The following is a 25,856-nucleotide window of genomic DNA, read 5'->3' as shown; positions in this document are numbered from 1 at the left end:
GATCGACAGCTATTACTGGCGTCGGCTTTTGCTTATTAGTATATTTATATCTTGTAACTTTGATTGTTCTTGTCATATGTCTACCGAACATGAAGCAGTTGCCAAGTATATTGTGTTGCAGGTAAAGGATTCTTATTCATTTCCATAATAAGTATTTGTTGCTATTGTTCTTCTAGAAACTTAGTTGTGACACTGGAACATAGATGGCCCCTCCCTCCTCACGGATCGCAAGACATTACGGAGATCTTGCTACAAATAAGTAATTCATGTGTTAACTGTGCAATTGCTGTCAAGGATCGCAAGAGCAAGTTACTGATGTTTGTCAATATTGCAATTTTTCCACCAACCAGAGATGCAATGCAGCTAATATACTTTCCCAACCAGACGACCAGACTGTAGGTTTGAGCGTAAGTCTAAGGCAACCGGAAGCGCAAAATCCTGTTGTGCGTAATTTTGAAGGTTGTACCTAATGTTACACGATTAAGGAATATTTCAGTGCGAATGCGTCGTTGATTTTCGTCACAAGAGACACGCTAGTATAAATTTAACACTTCTTTCATATGATGAAGTTTAACTGTTTCTGTCAACGAATTGTCTAAGCAAATGTTCGTTTTATTACTTTTCTCAATCTCTGCTGCAATGAATCACAGAATTCCGTGTCAACAAGAAGGAAATGTGTCTAAAAAATGTTTGTTCACTCCCTAAATAATCTTGATACTAAAATTAAAAATGTTTTAATGTTACTCTTTAGTGTCTGTAAGGCTCTTGTAACATACGACACTCCCGTTCAATGACCTTATACATATTACAGTAATGATTTGCCCACAGTTTTTTGACCTAAGACTTTGCTTCAACCAGCAAGAGACGTCTGACCCCACTAGACTTCTTCTTTCATGGTGGCATTGTGTAGGAACCTGTTGCTTAAATCTTTCAAGAAACTAATTTTGATCATACCCTTGCAAAATCTCGTCCCATTTTTATACATGATGAGTCTAAGATAATCTACACCTTTACGCATTTAAGACATGAAATTGTTCATGCTTGAATTTTTTATGTCTAGCAAGAGGTCGTGTATTAAACCGATAAGTACTGGAGGATGACATTAACAATTTTTACCCTTATTGGCGTTGTATAAGAGCTTAAGGTACAGAATAAAGAAATTGCATAGAGGATTACAGCAAGACAGTCCAAATGACTTCTTACATTGTCTAACACAGTATTCTAAAGCCTTGGACACGTATCCGGCCAAGCCTCATTCCTATTCTAGTTTCGTTGCAATTCTACTCTCGCAAAATACGAAATTAAGGTAGTGAGTATGAAACTAACATCCAATGATAGGCTACTAAGACGTTTTTGCTTGGATGACATTATGAATTGTGCTGCTTACGTAACACTATACTTTGTGATTCTGAATATCTGATATGTGTTACCTTCCGCTTCCATTTTTCTTATTTGATAACTTACAAAAATGGGTTAACGTCTCTGGGCTGTGCAACGCTAGGCTAACGTTTGGTATGTCCGTGGATCTCTGGACTAAGCCTAGCAGTCCACGAAGCTGCATGTATCCTTGAACCATAACATAGGGATTAGTGTGCTTTCTCATATTATTTCGTCAATATAACACTATTTTGTAAAGGACACATCTTTAATTTTGACTAAAGTATCTCTAACGTAATTTGTTCGTCTCCTTAATTCTTAGGGCAGCTCAACGACTGACCTGGGTGACGTGTGCCCGTATATGCTTTTAGTACAATGGTTCTTTTAATCTATGTTTGCTCATGCTCCTACGTGCATTGACGCATCATATATATATATATATATATATATATATATATATATATATATATATATATATATATATATATATATATATATATATATATATACGCGAATCAAAGAGGTCTCTTCAGAATGTTAGTCTATACCTTATCACTTTGCAAATCAAATCATACCTTTTAAACCTTACTGTCCGAGTAGACAGCAAGCGAATCCTTATTAGGGTGACGGTTAAGTTTTACTCATTATTAAGCTTCTTCCAATGAAATCAAGGGGCCATCTCCAACCCCGATTTTGTCTATGCAAGTCTGTCTTGTTGTCCGTCAGTGCAAGGTTTAAGGGATTTCGGTTAAATCTGATACATATGTATGAAGGGAGTTCGTTTGTCTCTTGGACTGTCTATCGATCAGCTTGTTTGTCACGCTTACCTTATCATCGCAACTCCTCCTACACGAGTTGGGAGTATTTCATTTTTAATAACTAACGCAAAGATGGTAACCTTGTACATGCAAATAGATCGCCCACCTGTCTGTATGATTCAATTAAATGGAATGCTCTTAGATAGCAGATGGTTGGGCGTATGTAATGGGAAGTGTATTGCTTTAGTAACACTTGTAGAATGCTTGTTAACTTGGCTACCTAATCAGATGAGCCCATCTGCCTCTTCAGTGAGGGATTGGAGACACCGTTATAAAAGGAGATAAATGATTCCCATGTTATAGATAAATAGATATGTTTAATTGTTATTATGGGATCTATGCTTATATTAAACTTATATTGTTTTTATGAAAAATTTCTTAGATGGCGATCTCATTTACCTAGTGTCTCCAATACTTGATGTATTGTCTCAAGCTCAAAACTGTTAAATTAAAAAAAAAGTGGTAGCTGTGTTTTTAAATGCAAATTTCTCCTGATTTTCACTTCCTTAGAGGTAAAGTTTTTATTGTCAAAATTACACTATAAACATAGTTGTACAATAAGTAATGCATGCAAACAGGGATTCATGAAATGAAATACAATAGACAGCAAAGAAAAGATATTTTGTTTTCCATCAAATACAGAACTATTTTCATAAGAACAGTAGGCTATATCAAAGAATGCAAAAAAGTTTCACGTTCATGTATAGGCTATAACTATAAATGTGAGACAATAGACTGATATCATATCTTAAAAGCATTATAATGTCATTGTACTTTGTACTTGTAATCTATTATTCCTAGAGAGAGAGAGAGAGAGAGAGAGAGAGAGAGAGAGAGAGAGAGAGAGAGAGAGAGAGAGAGAGAGAGAGAGAGAGAGTCTTTGCTACATCGCTACATAGCGGTAGTTCAGTTTTGGTTGGTCGTGACTCGTGAATTGGTAACACTGAACTTGGACTCCCATAACCTAAAACCTCACCAGAAACAACCTTTATTTTCCTGGTTTCCTTCGGTGATATCGACCCAGACGGCGGCATGGAGGTAATTATAGCAGTTACGTGTTTAATTCTACAGGAAAAAGGCTCAGAGTGCGTGTTTTATGCTTGAATGGAAGCATAAGAAAACCGGTGGTCTCCGCCTACGTCGACTGATGGCCCAATCTCTTTTGGCTTTTAAAACCACCTGACCTAACTAGAGTCCCATTAGATAACGTGTATTTGTCGTGTGAATTTAGTAACTGTAGGGCATTTAAGTAGTCTAGCAGCCTTTTCTAGTTACTTAGACTTCCTTTAGTCTAGACGTTTAAATCGAATCTATTGATTTGACTAGATGAGTGTAGGCTAGGCGGAAAATATCATATTTTTTATACTTGTATTTTAATATTTTTTTCATGTGGTTTCGATGCATCTCAAATTTGTTTTCGTGGGAAATACTTATATAACCCATAACACATTGTAGGGTCTTTTTCTTTTACACAATTGTTGCAGGATAATGGGAACAGGTTCAGAGGTTAAAGAAAACATATCCACCTAGGTATCCTAATTTATTAACCATAAATATTACAACAACCATCAAACCTTGACCTAATTCATCAGTCTTAATCTCTGACCACCATCAAAAAGAACCTCGACCTAATTCATCAATCTTAATCTACAACGACCACCAAAAAAGAACCTTAGCCTAATTCACCAATGTTAATACTACAACGACCATCAAAAAGAACCTTGACCTAATTCATCAGTCTTAATACTGCAACAACCATCAAAAAGAACCTTGACCTAATTCATCAGTCCTAATACTGCAACAACCATCAAAAGGAACCTAGACCTAATTCATCAATCCTAATCTACAACAACCACCAAAATAGAATCTTAACCTAATTCATGAATCTCAGTGCTGCTTTTCAAGGACCATCAAAAAGAGTCTTAACCTGATTTATAAGTCTTAATACAAAACCTGCGTTGGGTTTCCAAAGAATCATTCAAAGCCTTAATGTCAAATGAATCCGGAGAGCCAGTGTTATTTTCTTTACTTCTGTAGTTTTCACTGTCAGCATCAACTTCTTCAGTTACCTTTTCCCCTTCCTTGACCACCTCAAACTTCACAGTCTTGCTCTTTTTCTGTCTCCCTCTTTGAGGTGATTTCTCCTTTTAACACACTGTACTTAAGGCTTCGGCATTCTCGGGAATAGTTCACTGTACTTAACACTTCGGCATTCTCGGGAATAGTTCACTGTTTTAAGGCTTCGGTATTCTCGGGAATAGTTCACTATACTTAAGGCTTCGGCATTCTCGGGAATAGTTCACTGTACTTAAGGCTTCGGCATTCTCGGGAATAGTTCTCTCTCTCTTCTGTCTGAGCATTACACTTCCTTGCAGAAACTCAATCCGAGTATAAAAACCGAGTGAATAACAGATTAGCTTTCGGAAAATTATTCTCTGTATCCTTCCACTACAGTCATATTACAACCACTTATGTCTTATCAGTGCTTTCTGATTACAGTGGCTAAGAAAGTAACGTTCTGTAGACGTAATCAGCTGGTTTTGGCCTCTCCAGCCTGATTTGGTAATTGCCAATAGAAATCCTATTATAGCTGCAGGCTCACAAGGTTCAAGTGAAGGGGAATGAAGCCTACCTTAACAGTATCTCGCTCAAGCAAACTGCAAGTAAAAGAAGAAAAAGAAACAGTATTTACATCAGACATTCACAACAAAAAACACAAAATAAACAGTAGAAAAGCATATCAATGGTAAAAAGAAAAATTCAGTCACACAAACCCAAACTTCTAAATGCCACCACACTCTGTAATAAATAAAGGAAATCTCATTTCCTTTTTTTTTTTTTTTTCAAAATCCCTTTCTCACTACCCATTCATACTCCAGAACTGGACCCTGACTTGGGTCCATGGCCTCACATTCACCACCTCTTCTTCACTCACTTCTCCAACCACATTAGTCTCACCCAGCCTTGGTTCTGAGCCATTCAAACCAACCTTATTCAAACTCTGGAGACTTATGTCTGCTCCAGTCTCACTAACACCTGACATGGCTTTTATCATCTCTTCCATACTCTCATTTATTTCTGCTACACTTTGAACACTTTCACTCAAAGGAACCTCACACACTGTACATACCGTCCTTCTCATGACTCGGCATTGTTTCAAATCCATCCAAATCTTGGGTATCCTCTTCCACATTCCTTGTACCCTCCAAGTTCACTCCTTCCACATCCCACTCAAATCCTTCAAAATCAATTACACCCTCATTCACGCTATCACCAAACAACACTATAAGGGTATTGTCACTTCTCACGCTTACAGACTTCTGAAACCCCTCAAAATCAAAAGCCTATCTCGCATACTCTCTCCAAGCAACCTATTAAACATACCCATACTCTTTCTACTTCTTCTCCCAATAGACCTTCTCTTTTGTTCCACCAACACTAGCTGTTTATCTCCCCAATTTATATCTGCTATTTCTTCATTCTCCTTTACCTTCTCGTCCCTTAACAACTTCCTAATGCGATGCTCTGTTGTATATTTTAGTGGTTCTCTCCATCTTCTCAACTGATTATAGTGTGCTTTTATTACCTCTACATATCCTTCATTCCTGTCTTCTAACACATAACTTAACCCATTTGACCACACCATTTTAAACATCTAACTTACCTGGTAGTTATATATATAGCTTAAGTCCCTGACGCCACGGCAGAATTTCAAAACTCGCGCAATCGCCGATCGGTAGTCAGGTGAACCACCCAGCGCCTCTACCCAGGTACCTGGAACCATTCCAACTATTCCTCAGATCTTCCCTGCCGCTGTGTCGGTAACATCGATGGAATTTCGCTCGTAGCCTGTGTTTTTCGCAACTTATTTTGGTGAAGTACACTTTGGCTTGGCTTTCGCTTGTTCGCTTTTGGATTTTCTTATAACATATCTGACTTCATCGAGTGTGAAATGTGTGTGTGGGGATGCAAGCGACTTGCTAAAGTCTCCTTGGATCCCCACTTAGTATGTCTGAAGAACGGAATGAAAGACCGGCTCAGAAGAGCCAAGAGTACTGTTTCTCACTCTTCCAGATATTCCCAGGGAATAGTTAATTCTTTTCCCTTGATAACTATCCTATTGATCCTTCTCCCGTAGTGGTAGTCTCTGAACCCCTACTGAAACAGGTAAGGACCCAATACTTAATGATTTGTTGGCTGCCATTCAGACCCTGGCCCAACAGGTAAAATCCTCTCAGAAGACAGGGATAATATGTGATCGATAATAAGAGATCTAAAAAATACAAGTGTTAATATGTTGTTAGTGCAAGTGCAGTGGAGGGTGCGACCGCTCGGTCCTGTTGTGCTCCTAGTCCTAGAGACCTCTTCCAAGCTCACCAACCCCTGTGAGAAGGAAAGTCGACAGACGAAGGGAGGCAAGAGGCTTTAGCTACCGAAGCAGTCGTCCCCTCGAGCGCACCTGTTGACGTTTCCCAGGACGCTCACCCTCGCCATAGGAAAGGCGAGGTTAAAGTGTTTTTTCGTCCATTGGTTGCTGCACGTCAACCGGAGGAAGCTTTTGACCGATGTCGACAGGCGGCCAGTTCTCAAGTAACCTCTAGGTTTGACGGGACAGCGAAAGTTAGAAGTATGGACGCCAGGACGCCGGGCGCCGGCGAAGCTGGACGCCAGGACGCCGCTGGGCGCCGAGAAGCTGGACGCCAGGATGTCAGACGTAGAGAAGCTGGACGCCTGGACGTCAAGTGTCGAGAAGTTAGACGCCAGGACGTCAGGCGTCATGAAGCTGGACGCCAAGACATTAAGCTTCAAGAAAATGGACGCCAACACGCCAGGCGTCAAGAGACTGGACGCCAGGGCGCCAGGCGTCAAGATGATATTTTGAAAGACGTCGCTACTTCCGTCTTCGTAAAATCGGAAGAAGAGAATGATAATATCTCGCATTCTCCTGTGAATCCTATTGTAGAAATTTCTGACGAAGACAATATAAAAGGCCATCAGCTTTTATCAGACTTGAAAAGGCTTATGAAGATATTTTCGGAAATTTTTCCCAGAGAAATTTATCCTGACTGCTCCTCGTTCCCCGCCTTCAGAATTTACTCTTGTGAAGGAGTCTAAGAGGGCAGCATTTACGAAGAATGGATACTTTGGAAGAAGGAGAAACAATGAAAGACAGCCTTTGTTTTTCCTCATATATCTGATGTCGTGTATGGATAAAGGACTCGGAGATAGTTCCAAGAATCAACTGCACCTTTCTCAGCGGGACTCTGAAGAAAAGGGCCCATCTTTGCTCTTTCCTGGCTAATGGGGTCACGTCCAATCAAAATCAGAATTGATTTATACCTCTTTTTTCCTCTCACCCCTTCTCTCAAGGTTTGGTATAGAGGCCTTTTCATCTTTGGCCCAGAAAACCACGTAAGATTTAAGATCTAAAACAGCAAGAAAAGTCCTACCTACGACTTTCATCGCTAAAAAGAGTAAGGCTGAGGTTCCTGTGTTTCAGGTATTTCAGCTCTTTCATGGTCGGCCCTCTGATAGAGGTTCCTCTAGGGCGGGTAGATGAATGATAACGCGAAGAGGCTCTACACAGGGAAGAAGAAGGACCTGCCTTTCTTCACCTGCAGACTGCGGTAGGAGCCGGACTGTCCAGCCTGAGTAGGCCCCCCTCTAGTAACAAGACAATTCGACCTTTCTGCCAAATGCAACGACAGAACCAAGGCAAAGGTTCTACAGCAACAAGTGTCTATGATGTTGCAAAAGGAGACCAGACAGAGAGTTCAGGATCCGAATTCCCCAGGATTCTACATTCGGTTATTCCTGATCCCCAAATACTTGGGGGGTTAGAGACCGGTGCTAGACGGGATTGCACTCAATTTTTTTTTTTTTGTGCAATAAACAAAGGTCGCTATAGAAACGACAAAATCGGTTCTAGCAGCGGTCAGACAGCATGACTGGATGGCCTCACTGGACCTCCAGGATGCGTATTTTCACGTCCCCATGCACCCGATCTCCAAGAATTTTCTGAAGTTCGTCCACGGGAAAGGTTTTATAGTTTCGGTCTCTGTCTTTCGCCTAAACAGACAAGGTTGACGCCTGGCTCTGGAGCCGAGACCTCTCAAGAGCAAGTTACCCAATATTGAGGGACGTCATGATAACACTTCATAGACTACAGATTGTAGCCACAGCAGCAGCCGGAGCTCTTCCCTTCCAGCCCCAAGGGTAGCTCTCCTACTAAGAACAAACATAGACAGTTCTATTCAGTCAGGATACCAGGCTGCAAGAGCGTGGCGGACAATGTGCTGCCTTCCGCACATCCTCCTCTTCCTCCTTCGGATTGGTACTCGCTCATGAATACCCTCCTCGGTCCATTATTGACGATGAGAAGGAAATAATTGCCGTAGTTGAGGCTTCCCAGCCTGTCCCCAGCAGCAGGAAGCCCCGCATATAGCTTCACTATAAAATATGCAGCAGACTTTGTCTTCCCAGCTGCAAGCGTGACAACCAGGAAAACAGAAGAATGATAATAGACGTCCAACTAAAGCTTCTAGACGTCCAGAAGTTTAAGACGCTGAACGAGTGAATGAAACTCTAGACGCTGGATGCAGTGGCGTCAAGCATCTAGGAGTGAAATACCATGATGACAAGCGTCAATGAACCCAAGACGTCAAGCGCCGAGGCATTGACGTCAGGGCGCCAGGCTTCAAGATATTGGAAGCCAAGACGTGGAGTTCTACAAGGATGATTGCCAATTTGGGTTTTTCTTTCAGTGGAACACAATCTCCTTGGCTGATTCAGGACGCAAGATGCACTGGCATCAAGCGTCTAACAAAGAATTAGGTCTACTGATAAACAGATAGAAATCTCAGCCGATCCCATCCCAAGAGGTTCTATGCCTTAGGATGAAGATTCAGAGTCAGGATTTTCGGGCTTTTCCGTTTATTATAAAGACAGGACAAGCCTCAAGAAAATTTCAGAACTTTATAAAGAGACAGTCATGCTTGGCAAAGGAATGGATGAGTCTGCTGGGAACCCTTTCCTCGCTGGAACGGTTTGTCTCCTTTGAGAGGTTAATTCTATGCCCGTTACAGTTTCATCTAAATCGGAACTGGGACAAGGAAATAGAACTGAGACCACCTGCATCCCCATTTCGGAACCAATAAGACCGTATTTGTAGTGGTGGAACGCCCCCGTCAAGCTCCAGGAGGTCCCTTCTCTATATTAGAGGAACCCAGACCTAGTGTTGTTATCCGGACGCGGCCGGACTCAGTATGGGGAGCAACACGAGGGAAATAAAAAGTCTCGGGCTCCTGGACCAGAGAGCAGGAGGATTTAAACATCAATTAGAAGGAATTAACTGCAATCCTTCTAGCTCTCAGGAGTTCGAACACAGTGGGGAACAAAGAGGTGCAGGTCAACACCGACAACACGGCAGCGTTGGCCTACATCAGCAAACAAGGGGGCACTCACTCCAGGTCTCTATACGAGACAATAAGAGAATCTCTTCTTTGGGCAAAGGAGGAGAATGTAAAACTAGTAACCCACTTTATCCAAGGGGAGAAAAATGTGAGGGCGGACATTCTGAGCAGGAAATAAAGTCCTCTCAAAAGAATGAACGCTACATCAGGACTTTGGGGATGTCCTTGCATAGATCTCTTTCGCCACAGCGCAAAACGAAGAGGTTGGACACTTACTGATCTCCAGTACCAGATCCCGGGGCTATATACATAGACGCTGTTCCTGGTGGACTGGTCCAACTTGGACGTGTATGCATTTCCCTATTTCAAGATAATACACAGGGTACTGAAAAAATTTGTGTCACATGAGAGGACCGGAATGACCCTTGTGGCCCTTTACTAAACGACAAGAGATTGGTTCCCAGAAGTACTGGATTGATGGTGGACATTCCAGTAGCCTACCTCAGAGAGTAGATCTACTCAAACAACCCTACTTGGAAAGATATTACCAAAACCTACAAGCGCTACTAGTAACTGCTTTGGACTATCGGAAAACTCACAAGAGCCAGAAGTTTTTCAAGGAGGCAGCTGGCGCTATCGCAAATCAAGGAGGTTATCCACCATTAAGGTATACCAATCCAAGTGGGAGGTATTTAGAGGATGGTGCAAGGACAACCATGTGTCCTCTTCCAATATTTCTGTAACCCAAATTTGTATATAGAGAACTCACCAGCATGGAACCTAGACGTGGTCCTGAGGTTCCTCATGGGGGAGTAGTTCATGATCCCTTGCAGAGGGCATCTTTAAAGGACTCACTGATGAAAACTCTTTTCTTGGTCAGTTTGGCCAGTGAGCTTAAAAGAGTTAGTGAGATACATGCTCTCAGCAAGAATATAGATTTTATAAAAGGCAAGGCAATCTGCTCACTGCAACTAGGCTTCCTTGCAAAAATGAATACTCATCACAACCCTAGCCCAGAACGTTCGAGATTCCGAACCTAACGGACATAACAGGAGGAGAGAGAGAGAGTCCTATTCCCGGTAAGGGTTCTAAGGCTCTACCTGGATAGGACAAAGGACTTTAGAAGGAATTCAGAAGGGCTTTGGTGCTCAGTCAAAAAGCTCTCTGTATAGATGTCGAAGAATGCTCTGTTTTATTTTATCAGACAGTTGATAAAAGAAGCAAATATGGAATGTAGAGAGATAGACTACAAGATTCTGAAAGTAAAGACGACGAGGTCAGGGCAGTAGCAACCTCTGTAGCTCTTAAACAGAACAGGTCCCTGCAGAGTATCTTGGACACGACCTTCTGGAGAAGCAAGTTAGTATTTGCCTCTCACTATCTAAAACAAGTCAAGACATTATGCGAAGATTGCTATACGCTGTGCCCGTTTATAGCATCTAATTCAGTAATGGGAGAGGAATACCCCTACAATCCCATAAACCAATACCCTTTTTCTTACCTTGGAATTGAGAATTTTTATGGTTGTTTGTGAAGACTGGACGCAGTCTTCCGCAATCATTGGGATGAAAGTTCCTTGGTAGAGCCCTGGAACAAGGGTGTTGAGAGGAGGTCTAGTCACATAGAGGTTATACAATCGGTTGACAGCCCCTAGAGATTTTCAGCCCCTGGGTGGATCGCTGGATCTCTTAAGGAATGCAGACATAATGAGAGGGAGTTCATTGAAGTCAGCTTCCTTAATCCAATCCTATAAAATAATACCCTTTGTTCTTGCCTTGGAATGGTTGAAATTTGATGGTTGTTTGTGAAGATTGAACGCAGTCTTCCACAATCATTGATTTTAGTCAGATGATCATTTTGTTCCTTGGTGATGCCCGGAACAAGGGTATTATAGGTTGTCTGTCACATAGAGGTTGGTACACCGGTTGGCAGCCCTAGAGGTCTTCAGCCCCTGAGTGGATCGCTGGACCTCTTAAGGAATACAGACATAATGAGGCGGAGTTTATTGAACTCAGCTTCCTTAATCCAATTCCATAAAACAATACCTTTGTTCTTACCTTGGAATGGTTGAAATTTGATGGTTGTTTGTGAAGATTGAACGCAGTCTTCCACAATCATTGATTTTAGTCAGATGATCATTTTGTTCCTTGGTGGCGCTCGAACAAGGGTATTATAGGTTGTCTGTCACATAGAGGTTGGTACACCGGTTGGCAGCTCCTCTAGAGGTCTTCAGCCCCCTGAGTGGATCGCTGGACCTCTTAAGGAAAGCAGACAAAATGAGGGAGTTCATTGAAGTCAGCTTCCTTAATCCAGGTAAGGACCTTAAGTTGGTTTATTAACTTTAACAAATTCCAACGATGTTGGCTGTCTCTGACCCTCCACCAAAGGTGTCAATCAGCTATATATATAACTACCAGGTAAGTTAGATGTTTAAAAATGATATTTTCATAATAAAATAAATTTTTGAACATGCTTACCTGGTAGTTATATATAATTAAATTCCCACCCTCCTCCCCTCTAGAGACTAGGGGCATGGAAGATCTAAGGAATAGTTGGAATGGTTCCAGGTACCTGGGTAGAGGGCGCACAGGTGGTTCACCTGACTACCGATCGCGATTGCCGCGAAGTTTTTGAAATTCTGCCGTGACGTCAGGGACTTAAGCTATATATATAACTACCAGGTAAGCATGTTCAAAAATTTATTTTATTATGAAAATATCATTTTTCACTACATATGGACTTTTATACTTCTCACACATTTTAATCTCACTCATAGTCAATCTTCCTTTCTTGGCCACTTCCTTCACACTTTATCACCTACTCTGAAACTCAAACCTCTCATTTGTCTCCCTCCACACATCCTGCTCTTCTTCATTCAAATCCAACCTCGCTCTCACATACCTCTCAATTTATCACATATTCACTCAGAGGCATAACAGTACTTTTATGTACTGACCCATTATACATCACTACCACTCTTCCTAACAAATAATCCCATTCATTCTCTTTATCAGTCAACATTTGTAACATTTCACTCAGAGCCCTTATAGTTCGTTCAGCCAACCCATTCACACTTGGCATGTGTGGAGTTGTTACTACATGCTTGATACCCCTCTCTCTCAGCATTGGTCAAACAGTCTACCAGCGAACTCCGGTCCATTGTCACTTAACTTTCTTACTGGCTTCCTGACACATGCAGGCAACAAGACCATACTGACCACTCTTGCAAAATTCTCACTAGTTTTATGTTTCACCACTGCACAACTTAAAAACTTACTCTTATGATCTACCTTAACAACCACTCCTACATTTCCTCTTGCAGTTAATGGCAAAGTTTCACTGTCAAGCACCACTAACTCAAACAATTCTTTCGTACTAAACTTCAAAACATTCTTCACACGTAACTGCCACGTCAATACAAATTTTCCTCAAATATGGGGAAAACATTCGCTCTCTCATACACTCGAATAACTTAAACTCCATTGTATGTCCATATTTCTCATGGACTAACATGCATATCTCTACTGCTCTACTCACTGAGAACACTGGAAACATACATCACCACTCCTTCACACAACACAAAACTCTCAGCAAGCCGCATCCATTTACTCAACAACAAAGGCCATCTTCTAGGTACTCCCTCTCTAATACACCTCTTTAACACACTATCAAACACTTCCACTGCATCTTGTAAACATCCTCTGTTGATAGCAATTCATTCTCTCTCTTGTCCAACCATTTATGTCTTATTTGCTTTTTATCTCTCGTCCTCTTACTCCGTAAGTGCTTTCTGATTGCAGCGGCTAAGAAAGTGACGTTCTGTAGCTGTAATCAGCTGGTTTTGACCTCTTCAGCTGTTCTCCTGATTTGGTAATTGCCAATAGAAATCCTATTATAGCTGCAGGCTCACACGGTTCAGGTGAAGGGGAGCGGAGCCTATCTTAACATTATCTCGCTCAAGCAAACTGCAAGTAAAAGAAGAAAAAACAACATTTACATCAGACATTCACAACAAAAAATACATAGAATAAACTTAATAGAAAAAACATCACAATGGTAAAAACAAATTCAGTCACACAAAGCCAGACATCTAAATAACACCACAACCTCCGTCTACATTGGCTATTGGGTAAAGCTGAAGGCTAGTACCACACTCCTCCAGTTCAGTAACTATCAGTTTATGTGCAAAATGCCTGCCATGTTTAGTACCAGCCCCTTTGGCGATGAACGTAAAAACATAAAAGAAAGTAAATGTCATAAACTCAAACAAAAGGCATAAACCTAAAACAAAAATGAGCAAAAGGTGGTAAGTAATACTGTTGTCAACTGGCAGGAAGCAGGCTGCAGCAGTAGTGTTCAGTTTTACCATAAAATTCAGGGATGCATCCTAATACTGTATAACCTTCCTTGTCATCACCTATGTTGGCTCTCTTTCCCTAACCCAAACTGGGGTGGAGAGTCCTTATCCAGCCTGGTGGATGAGGAACCCCCAAAACCCAACCACACCAGTAACTGGTGTCATGAAAATGTAGTGGATATAGATTAAAGTGGGTTAAATGTAAATGACACAGCTGCACACAGATATCGTATGTTAATTTTTTTTTACTGAAACAGATTGAAGAGGGTGTATATGCATAATGCAGTACAGATGAGATCATTTGATAAATATACCAAGATAATGAGAAAATTACAGTCTTTTGTTTATATGTTTACTTTCATTCCTGGAGGGGCTGGTACTAAACAAGGTGCCCTGCGGAGCTTCGTCCATGTTTGGTACCAGCCCCTTGGGGATGAATGTAAAAACAAAAAAAAAATGGTAAATCTCTTTATCATGGTACATTTCTCAAATTACCTCACTTGTAGTGCATTATGTACTTTTTTCTAAGTTGTTTAACCAAAAAATTATTTTATTAAAAGATATCATCATGTGGCCATCTCCTTTACATTTACAGTATGATACGTGCTTATTTTAAATGCATAAAAGTATACATTGCCTCTACTAATATTGGCACATTTCCAGGGGAAAATTGATAGATCTAGGGATGATGTAGTGAGGGGAAACATTTCCAGTGAAAGGTACTGTCAAAGTGATTGAAACATAAAAAACTATTTGAAAAATGGTAAAATGGAAGACTACTACTGTACCTTGCCCCTCTGGTTTGGTAATTACCAGTTTATGGGCACAAAGGGCACTGTGTTTAGTGCCCGCCCCTTGGGGATGAAAGTAAAAACTTGAGCAAAAGACATTAAGTACTATACTATGAATGTCAACAAAAAAGATAAACATACGCAAAAACTAAAAACAAAGCAAAATACATGAGTCAGCAGCTAGCTGTAATTAGGCTGCAGCAGTAGTCTGCTGCTTTACCTCAAGTTGTTACCTGGCCTGTAGTATGATGAACCCCCCTAACCTAGCCTTACCCACACCTAGTCATGGAAATATAGTTCAGTAGTGGATATAGCCTATAAGGATACACGCCCACTTCAAGATGATAGAATTATATACTGTATAACATTACCACTACCAGTACAGTATTGGCACATTTCCAGGGGGGGGGGGGGGAAATTGATAAATGTAGGGTACAGGGTGGTGGGAAAGCATTAATGAAGCCTTTCCAATAGAAGTTACTGTCGAGAGCAATTTGAAACGTCAAAAAATAATTGAAAAATGGTAAAATGGAGGACTTCTACCACACCCCTCTGGTTCAGTAACTACCAGTTTGATAATCACCTGAGAAACTTAATGTGTTTATGGTTGAACATAGACTGAAGACCCTGTGAAGATTCAGATACAGGTGATTCAGGTATTCTAAAAGTGCGGACAAAACAAAAGGATCACGTAATTGGTTTAAGGAGATAGATAGAGGGCATTATATGAGACTGAATTAGCTTACTACATGAAAAATGCTCCTCAAAATGTATAATTTTTGCATCCATACAGATACAGTATTTCTGTAACTGTACATTTGTGACTTAACACACAGAAGATTTTTTGTAATTACCAAGGTAGTAATGAAATTGGAATCAGCTGGGGTAGGCTACTTAATAGTTTGCTTTAGCCTAGCATAGGCATGGCTGGGCTGAAGATTTTAGAAAATAGGTCATTGATTGGTTGGTTCAGGGTATGCTGGATTGTGTCAGAACATGCAAGGCTCTTGCCATAAATCAGCCCATAAATGTTGTTAGGTGTGAAACAGAGTATGCATAATGATTGGTGTGGAACCCCAAGCTCTTATCAGCCAAGAAAATATATATTTATATGTATTGGCAGTCTTCAAATGATTACTTTAACGTCACACATTTTGGAAATACTGTACTTGTTACAGTAAACCCCAGTATTCGTGGGGGATGCATACCACACCCCCGCCCCGTGAATAACTAAGATCCGCAAATAAATAAAATCCCTCTAAAAACACTTAGAACTGCCTATTTTGATGTCTGGACTTTGATTAATCAGACTAAGTTTGGTGTTTTGTCACATCCAAAGTGCTGGGTCCTAGTTCCTCATAGCTCTTGTTTCAGCTATGACTAAATTACCCACAGGCAGCCTTGGGAGGTTGCACAATAAATAAAACATACATAAACACATATGCCTGTTTTAATGATCATTCTTCTCTTTGTGAATAATCACCTTTTTTTCTAAGCTTGTTTCTGTTTTATTCTCCTTATTTCATGGCTGAATTTATAAGTCTGGAATTTTAAAAAGTCAGTTTTCCAATTTGTACCGATGTTCACTTGGTTAACATTCCTTGCCCATAGTTGTCATGCAATTAAGGTGTGTTCATCCTGAGTTTCATTATTACCATAGTGTACGTTTTCTTTTCTGTTGTGCTAAGGCATTTTCGCTCTTTTCTACCTAGCATTCTCTATATTCGGTCTACTGTATATTGGGTCTTCTGTGTTTTCCTTTACAAAGAACATTCTGACTCCTGTCTGACAAAGTTCTGGGGTGCTTGTGTTGGAGCATTCCTCTTGATATCATTTCATACATCCCTTTTGCCTACTAGTCTATATTTTTGATTGTGCACCAAATTTTCACTGAGTATTAGAGGAATTTCAGAAACATAATTGGAATCTCATATCAAGAGTCCTTTTCCCAAATTTTCCTTGAATCTAAGAAACACTTATGTTTTGGGGAGAAGCAAAAATTACTGAATATGTAAAGCTGACAGAAGTAGTGAAATATGCTAAAAACAAAGGGGAACTAACTGAAAAAATGTAGGCCTATGCTTCTTATGAACTCCCAAAAAATTATGTAAAGAAAAAACATGAGGCAAAAAGCAGGAAAATGTGGTGTGGTAATTACTAGAACATATCCCAACCACTTTGTTTCTCCCAAATGTATAATGGTACTTCCTGGGATATCTTAAAATTTGAATGATGGTACCAGCATTGCGTACAGCATCTGTTTCCCCTCCCCTTGTATTACCTAATGTTTTTTTTCTTTATTTGTGTCTCCCTTTAAGCTCTTCCTACTCAGCTGACCGACTTTCTTCAGTTTTCAGCTCTTGCCAAGTGTACAATTGTTACTCAGTGTTCTTAAGTTTTATAACAATGCTGTAGCAATAGTGACTGTGTATGTGTTCATTCAAAAAAAAAAAAAGGGGGCCCAACTGTAATTCTATATAATATTCTGAGGAAGAGAGAGTTGTAAAGCAGCACCGTACAAAAAATAAGTCTTAGTAGTTAGGGGAAGCCATAAATGAAACGTAAAACTATAAGCCAAGAAATTGGAGCAAAGACGGTGTAAAACAACAAGTACAGTTACGGACTGACCTTGGCCAAGTGAGGATCAGGTACTTCAGTTGATTAGGGTAATACCCAATCGCAGGGTATGTGAAACCACCCTCATACATAAATATACTCTTGTAAAGGTGAGAAAGATAAACTAAAAAAAATGTAAGGTACAGGGCATATCATAAAAAAATTTTGAAAACCAACATTTCTGGAGTGTATATTTTGTGATATAAGTATGTACAGTATTCTTTGATATTATTGATTGTGATAATTATAATTAAAAATTATTGTCAGTCAGCTTTGGGCCTTAACAATAAGGCATCAGATGTTGAAAGAGGGTACAGTTTGAATTAATCATTACAGTAATATCTAATTATGATCGAGTTAGAATGCCATCTTTGAGCTGGATATCATGAGGAAAGGAACCCACTAACACAAATAGTATGACGACCTCCTAATAGGGAAGTCAGGGGGTCAAGTAGCTATAATATATTAAATTTTGATAGCTACTGTATTTTTATTTGTCGTTAACAAGTTTAGATTTCCTAATCTACAGCCAAATATGTACCAGGAGAAAATCTTAATCTATCAAGATGAATTTGTCAGATTTGTCAGGTTATGCATAAGACATAAAGCACATACAGTATTTAAAACTAAGCAAGATTTATTTTGCATAATTTTTCTGGGAACGTTAGAATTTTTAGGAAGGAATTTGTACTAAATCAAAATATAATGGTAGATACCTTTTGAGTTATTGTTGCTGGCAGTAAGGAGTTACATATTTTATGTAATTTAAATACCCTGCTCTAGTTTTAGAGCCTTGATATTATCATGAGGTTAGGAAAGCTTTCGCTACTTGTAGCTTTAAACGTAACATAATCTCTTAATATGTAATGACTACAGTAAACCTAATTTTGTCTTACATCAAACACAAGAATTTATTGTCTCATAAATTTTTTTTTTTTATTAAGAAAATTGTTTTCCCCATTCACAGGGACAACCTCAGGATGAACCACAGGTATTGAAACTACAGCAGTGCATGTTTTCAAAATCACTCACTGTACATATATTTGTCAACAAATTCTTATCTTATGTCTCCTCTTGTAAATAAGTTGGGTTTATTTCAGTGGCTTTGTTTACATGTTAATGGAAGTATGCATTATCTTTGGTTATACTGTACTATTCTGTATACACTGTATTATATCATTGTTTATTTGTCTTTAACCAAATGGGACTCCAGGATGCTATTTTTATTGTAAGTGGTGGAAAAAGCACTCAATTTTTCTATGGTAATGGTTTTTTAAGTTGCTGAGCTATTGACATCCCTTCAAGGCTAGCTACAGTGTTTGGTAGTTTTAATTTTTGATATTTGCATAAAATTTCAATCTGTCACTTTCCATGCAGCCAATGCCTATGCAGTATGAACAGCAGGTATGTAGAAAAAAAAGTAGCATTTTCAATCATGTGATCAACTCCTTCAGTAGATTGTTATGTAGCTTATGTAGTTTGCTAAAGTAAATTGCTGTTAGATGAGCTTACTTTTAGTATTTAGAGTGTTTATAACCTTTGGGGTAGTATTTTTTTATTAATACAAATTGTTTCAGTATTTGTTTACGACAGTGTTGTTCATTATATACAGACTGTACTTAGAACTTTCAACAGTGCATGTTTTTTTATGGTGGAGAATCTATGGAATCCAACCTTATTAATCATGGTTATTTTGGATTACTGTACCGCATTTGCCTTGGACACATAGTAGTTTATTGCAAAGTTAAGCAGAAAAATACTGATGAAAGTTTGTACACATTACAAACACACATGTGCTTTGCTAAAGGGATTATATTGCAAACTTTTATGTGTTTTGTCAAAGGAATTACATTGTCTAGTAACTAATGTAGCTAAGAAACAAAACGTATGTTAAGGAACGCCTCGCATAGATACTGTTGCTCTAGTTGTACAGCATTAGGACATTTCAAGTTGTAGTCACACTTATTATTATTATAGTTCAACCGTCACAATTTTTGTGTGGATATTTCACATTATTGTCTAGAACTAACTTGTACAGAATAAAATTAAGGAGGTAAAAATGGATTGTAAGTGGCCTACTGTGTATAGTATTGTGCCTCGAATTAGCAGCAAGTTAGAATTGAGTGAAGAGTACATACTCAGTAAGGATACTGAAAGGTTGGAAGGGAATTACTGTATGATTTTTTTTGTTTTCAGGGCAAAGAGCACTTCTGCTGATGTTTGAAAGCTGTAATAGCATACCCTTGCCAATCCAGATTTCCTAAAATCTTAACCCCCAGATAATCTGGTTAGTTAGAAATTACGAAACAGTTATCTAAAAAGGAAGCTTGCACTATATTCAGGGTGGCAACATGCACATCAGTAGATTAAAACATTGTTCTCTATTAGAAAGCGTTTAGGAATAAGTAAATTTGAATAAAAAGTCCTGGAAAATGGATTTTGTGTTTTAACATTTTGAAATGTGCATGATATGAGACAAAGAAGTGATAAAGTTAGTAATTTAGCAGTTTAAAATTGCATGTAAAATAAATCATAAACACATTAAGATCTAAGAATTATTTTATTAATAGTATACTGCTTACAAAACTTAAGCACTGCAAAATCTTTTGTTTACACCGCAGACACCTATCTCCGCCATGCAGTTGACATCTCCCTGTAGCCAGGGTGGGACTGAGCAAGTTACAATAGACTTTGGGTAAAACAAAGAACATCTTTGGCATTTAATACCTCTAATACATTTATAGCATGCTTTCTATTCAGTATTGCATAAACGTTTGGTAACTTTTGGACTTATAGTAACATAGGCTAGGCTACATTTAGACTTTTGTGAAGTCCAAACAATTGACAAATCCAGAATGTATCTCTACACAGGAATAGTGAGGTGTTACTGTATTTTATAGGTATTTTCTGCTGTGATTTATATTTAAAAAATTGTATAGGTAAAAGTTCCTGCCTGTTTGAATTTCTTCTTCACGTTAAGAAGTGATGAAAATTTATTAACCATAAGTTTATCTGAGTAAGGACAAGGTTAATTTTTTTTTTGTTTGAGCATGGACGGAGGTACTGTACTTGTTTTCCTTTTGCATTTTCTTTTGTCTTCATGTGATGATACAGTGAATGTACAATGTTTTTTTTTTTCATTTGCTCTGTGAAAGGTCTTAAAGGGTTATGTTCATATTACTTATTTCAGCACTTTACAACAATAATCTTGCAAACATTTTTAAAAGAGCTATAACTTTGTAGAGTACATATTAAATGTCATGAGTATTCTGTAGTTTTGCCTTAATTGATTTCTATTATGGTTTTTTTGTATTATTGCTCTAATTCATGAAATCTACCTGATTTTACAAGTGATTGGAAATGGTTTATTACTGTACCACACACATTGTTATTTGTCTGCCTTGTTAAAGCCTAAAAGTTCTGGTATAATTTTGCAAGATGTTGATGTTTCAGCCATTTTTATTTCATAGTAATTCATATTTATTGATTTTTCCATTAGTTGTACATTGCTCTTCACTACAAATTGAAATATAATAGTAATTAATTTTCCTGCAATGTAATGTAACTACATGGGTATGTGATGTACACAGACAATGATTTACTAATGATGTAATTAGCTTGATAAAAAAAGTCCTATGTTACTTTACTGTATATATTTTGTGATACCGAAGAACCCCCAGCTGGAATATTTTTTAATTGCCCACTACACTATTTTGAGTTGCCTTTTTTAAAATTGTAGAAAATTATTCATCCAGTATTTTAAAACTATAGTCCTTCCAATTTGCCATCATAGTGACCAGAAAAGTAGATTATCATATGTAGTCAAGGTATCGCCCAGTCTTTGTTATTCAGGTACCCGAGCTGTGTGAGCAACATATTGTCAAGTTGTATGATGCTTAGTAAATCATGCCCTTTGAATCAGTTTGAGTGTAGTATGGTTCATGATGTAGTACAAGGCTCTTAGCCGAATGATTTTGACAGTGTTTTCATGAACTATTGTCTGGCTTCACCTGTTACAGCCGTCATGAAGTTTGCTTGATGTTTTTACGTCTTTATTTATGGATTTACCATGACCTGTTCAGAAAAACATATTTTGTAAATTGCATGGTTTTTATGGATGAATGTAGGTACTGTAAACTGTTTTTGTAGTGTAGTTTTTAAGATTTTTTCCAGCTGAACTGGCAATGTCATAAAAACTATGATAACATCTTTTCTGTGTTGATGAAGGTACAGAAGTGGTACATTATTGCTCATTTGTTACTATTGCCTCATAAATTCTTTGTTTTATTGTTACATGCAGCCACCTCCTGTATATATGGAGCAGCCAAAACCTGCATTGCCTAATTTACAGGTAAGGCTTTGATGAATTTTGTGCTTGTGGTCAAAGTGTACATTTAGCTTCAACCTACTCTTTTGGTAAAGTTTTGCCTTACAGGAAGTGTGGTTTGTTGTATAGCAGAAGCTTTATGGAATAGTTAATAGATCAACCAGAGTTACTTTAGCTCTAAGGGTATTTCCAGATGCTTGAAAACAGCAGATACAGCCACTTCAGATTTTCAGGACTGCATTCTTGCATGGTTGAAATAGACAGGCTTGATAGTTATGTTATTCCATTTGGTAGTCGCACATGAATCTAAAATGCAGTGTACGGTGATGGAACAATTGGATTATACTCCTAGTTTTGGATTGTTAGTTTTATTCAGTGGATGTTCTCTCAGCCATGCATCATCCAAGCTTCTTTGTCATTGGTATATATCTCTGAAAGGGAATGGAATGGACACCTTCATAATGTATGAATTTTTGTCTTTGTTTTCCATAACCCTGTATTCTAGTTTCAGTACAGTGTCATGAACTGTACTCATGGAAAGGGATTACAGATTTTCTGCTGCTGGATAATGTATAATGCTAGACCTCTGTTTTGATATACTGTATAATACGATATAGTCAATTGATCCAGTGCTTTTCTGCCTGTTTTACTACTACAGCTTTTGGGCTAGGGTCAGTTTTTACGTTATGGTTATGTTCTCACAAAGTTATTTAAAAAAAAAAAACGGTTCATTGTTTCATGCATTTTCTATACTGTGAATCTATAGTTTTTTGTTGTTTCTATATTATTTTGAATTATTCCCTCTATTTTTATTATACTTAAAGGACATGTTTGTAAATATAAAGAACTTGAGTAATTGAAAACTGTATTTTCTCAGCCTACTCTGCAGTTGCCATTAAATGAAACTTTATTCCTTTTTATTACATAAAAATGTGTGCCTCTATTAATGGAAATAAAGAAGTCCAATAAGATTTTTATAATTTGTTTTAACTTGATGTAAATCAACACTTGACATGCTTTAGTATTGTAGGCTGTATTGATTATTTGTTTTATTTACCTCTACTTGAGTTCAGATTCATTCAGTGTATGGAGAGGTTCTTCTTTGGCTTATGCTGGTGGACCAAGATTGAACAGCCTCAAATGGGAAATGGAGGTTCTTTTAGTAACAGGTACCGCCAATCAAGGCTGGGGAGCTCATGTGGTGGGCTTGAATACCAGAGGAATGGCATAAGCATATATTTCTATGAAATAAGTTGAAGTAATTGTGACTTATGCTAAATGATTTAAGACTTGTAAACCTTATTTGATAACTACAGTATGTAAGTTTAATCTGTGCTTGTATAATAGAAAATGGTTTCCAATATTTACTGTAAAATATTATGCTTCTAGCTTTGAGGGTTAACAACAGTTGTTGGATACAAAAATTTTCAAAATAAATCTGACATGCATATTTTTATTCTTGTATTAAATTTTTTTAAGATACTGTAATCATTGCTTTTATATTTTCAGTGTCACTGGTTACAAACAATACTGTAGTCAATCTTGAGATACTCTCGTCTATTTAGATTACTTACGGCAGAGTACTTCAACAATAGCAAAGAACTACTTAGCACATGTCTGGTGGAACCAGACTTAATGTCTGTGAAATTGTAGAAGCGGTAATCCCTTTAGGTGTGCATATTTTGTGATGCATATCTTCCTGGTGAAAAACTGAGCTAACACTCAGTTTCAGTACTAATTGTAATATTCTAATTGTAATATACTAACTTGGAGTTATTTCAGGGCATACAGCAGTTGATTGCGGGCATGAATACGAGAGTTTTAAAGGAGCCCAGAGGTTTCATGAAAATTCTGCAGTTTGTAAGTACTTTTCATATTTGATTTATAAATACAAAAATTTACAAATTTACAAATTTCCAGATAGCCACTTGTTATTGTTATTATTACCGAAGATCGTTATTCATTTATTCTTAAGTAAAAGCATAACTTACTGATGTGGTTGATTTTATTTAAGTAAAACACTACTGTACAATAATTAAAATGTATTTTGAAATTTAGTATATCTAGTCCACTTACTAGCATATTGAGCTTAACTGCAAACACACTAGCCAAAGTTTTGTCACTCCAAGGAAATTAAACATGAGTCACACATGCTTGATACGTGAGAATTGCGCTTTAAATAATTAATATGATAGCATTGTGCTTGTTTTTCTTTCTATTTCTTCTCCCGCTTCTTGTTATTCACAGCATTGTGCTTGTTTTTCTTGCCATTCTTCTTCCTCTTCTTATTAGTCACAAAACCTTTTGTGCCTGTAATAGTGTATAGATGAATACTGTAGATAGTGTTTTTGCAACCCATGATACACAATCAGGTTTTCCAGTATTAATCTAGTATTTGAATACTGTAAGTTAAGTACACATGAGCAGGTAAAAATAAAAAAAAAGTCCCAGAATTTTCTTACATAAGGCTGTCATATTGAAATACTGTAAGTTAAATAAACACAACAGGTGTACAAGCACTTTTTATTCATCCTGTTTACTGTTGTTCATCAAGGAGGGCCACATTACATAAGCCATAGAAATGAAGGATATGTGCTTAAAGGTTTAGGTTTTTCTTTTTCTATCGTTCAGGAAATAAATTTGGGTTGTGTGTGGAAAAGTGATATTTTTCACTTAGGCCCCTCTGCATTGGGCTCTTTACAGCACCTCAGAAATTCACAGGTTATGATTCATTCACTAGGTATTTTGACTGAATTTCTGACACCCTAGACTGCTGCTTACATTGTTCATTGTCTAGTACATGTTAACATTTTGCAAAAGTGTGCCATTCAGGAGAAAGGCAATCCAAAGTTTGACCCAGCATTCCCATCCATGGAGTAAAATGTTGTTGGATTGTGAGAATTGAAGGTTCATCATGGTGTCTCTTTTTTTTTTTCTTGATATGCAGATGATTAAAGTCAATTAAGTCTATTTAATTATCTGTTTTATTAGACCAGATCACTGCAGATTTGAAACTTCATGTAATGTCCTCAGCAAGCAATGCGAGAAGCAACGATTCATCCCTGGCTAACGGCATAGTTAGATTTTTTTAGGAGTTTGATAACTACCCATATGAAATATGCCATCAATTTTTAATGATTAAGGTGCTGTTGAGAGCCCAACATAGTTGATCCTAAATTGAAATTTGGTCCTTCCCCATACAAGCCTTAATGAAATATCTATGCGCTCATATATGGAGTAATCCCCACTTACCTAACTTTGGCTATTATTGAATTGTCTTTGAAAAACAAAATCCTAATGCTATACCTAAGTCACATGGTGTGACATGGGTCAACTTGCCTTCTTAGTGATTGCAGCCGTCCTAGAGTTTGCACGTTTTCCAAGTTGTCTCATTTTCATTCATACTGTTCTCTGTTCCTTGTGATTGGGAGCACTGTATGTGCTCCCCATGCCTAGCAATTGTCTGGCCATATTTGCTGCATCTAGTTTGCACCTTCATCTCTGTAGATTACAGTACTGTATATTGGTGTTTCTGTGTTATGTGTATTGGTTTTTGTCCTTTGGTGCAGGACAAAGAGTGGTGGACTAGAAAGTGACCCATGTGTGTCTTCCTCTTGGAGCGAAGAGAATAGTGCATAGATTAAGTGTTGTTTCTTTGTCGGGGATTCCATCCCAGTCCATATAGCCTAAATAATGTGTGAGAAGTTTTTTTAGATCTTTACTGGTTCCAGAAGAGCGATTTCTGTATCCACATGATCACATGTGTCGTGTTTTCCTGACACCCCAGTGTTCTTGTGCTCTCTCTCTCTCTCTCTCTCTCTCTCTCTCTCTCTCTCTCTCTCTCTCTCTCTCTCTCTCTCTCTCTCTCTCTCTCTCTCTCTCTCTCTCTTTTCCTGCAGTGATGGAAGAGAACAAGAAGCCCGAACTGTGTCGTTGTGCAGGCAAGGATAAGTTCTTCATTAATTCAGGTCACTGATAGATGTAGGCCCCCATTCAGTGTGTATCTCGTGCAGGGGCCGGGAATGTTCCCGCGAGGCGCCATGCGTGCACAGCATGGCCATCGCCTCGGGAAAATATCAAAGACGACGGCGGAGGAAGAAGACCACCTCCATCCCCAGAGAACCTTCTCCATTCTTCCCCCCTTCCCCATCGTTGGTG

General features: G+C 38.4%; 1 protein-coding gene across 4 annotated transcripts in view; it reads left to right on the top strand.

The window, feature by feature from the left end:
* Positions 1 to 3,093: 3,093 nt before the first annotated feature.
* The window catches only part of LOC136829454 (synaptophysin-like), a 45,787-nt gene continuing 23,024 nt past the window's right edge, over positions 3,094 to 25,856 (top strand). The window contains exons 1-5 of one of the 4 annotated variants that reach the window (XM_067088131.1): positions 3,094 to 3,233; positions 18,339 to 18,362; positions 18,749 to 18,775; positions 21,672 to 21,722; positions 23,481 to 23,558. In XM_067088131.1, coding sequence (XP_066944232.1) covers positions 3,228 to 3,233; positions 18,339 to 18,362; positions 18,749 to 18,775; positions 21,672 to 21,722; positions 23,481 to 23,558 — 186 coding nt within the window. In that variant the 5' untranslated portion in view covers positions 3,094 to 3,227. The remainder of the gene's footprint in view (positions 3,234 to 18,338; positions 18,363 to 18,748; positions 18,776 to 21,671; positions 21,723 to 23,480; positions 23,559 to 25,856) is intronic. The other 3 variants (XM_067088132.1, XM_067088133.1, XM_067088134.1) reach the window with 3 other exon arrangements.

This window comes from Macrobrachium rosenbergii, chromosome 44 (genome assembly GCF_040412425.1).
Source record: "Macrobrachium rosenbergii isolate ZJJX-2024 chromosome 44, ASM4041242v1, whole genome shotgun sequence".
Lineage (NCBI taxonomy): Eukaryota > Metazoa > Arthropoda > Malacostraca > Decapoda > Palaemonidae > Macrobrachium > Macrobrachium rosenbergii.
This window is presented reverse-complemented; position numbering and strand designations above follow the sequence as displayed.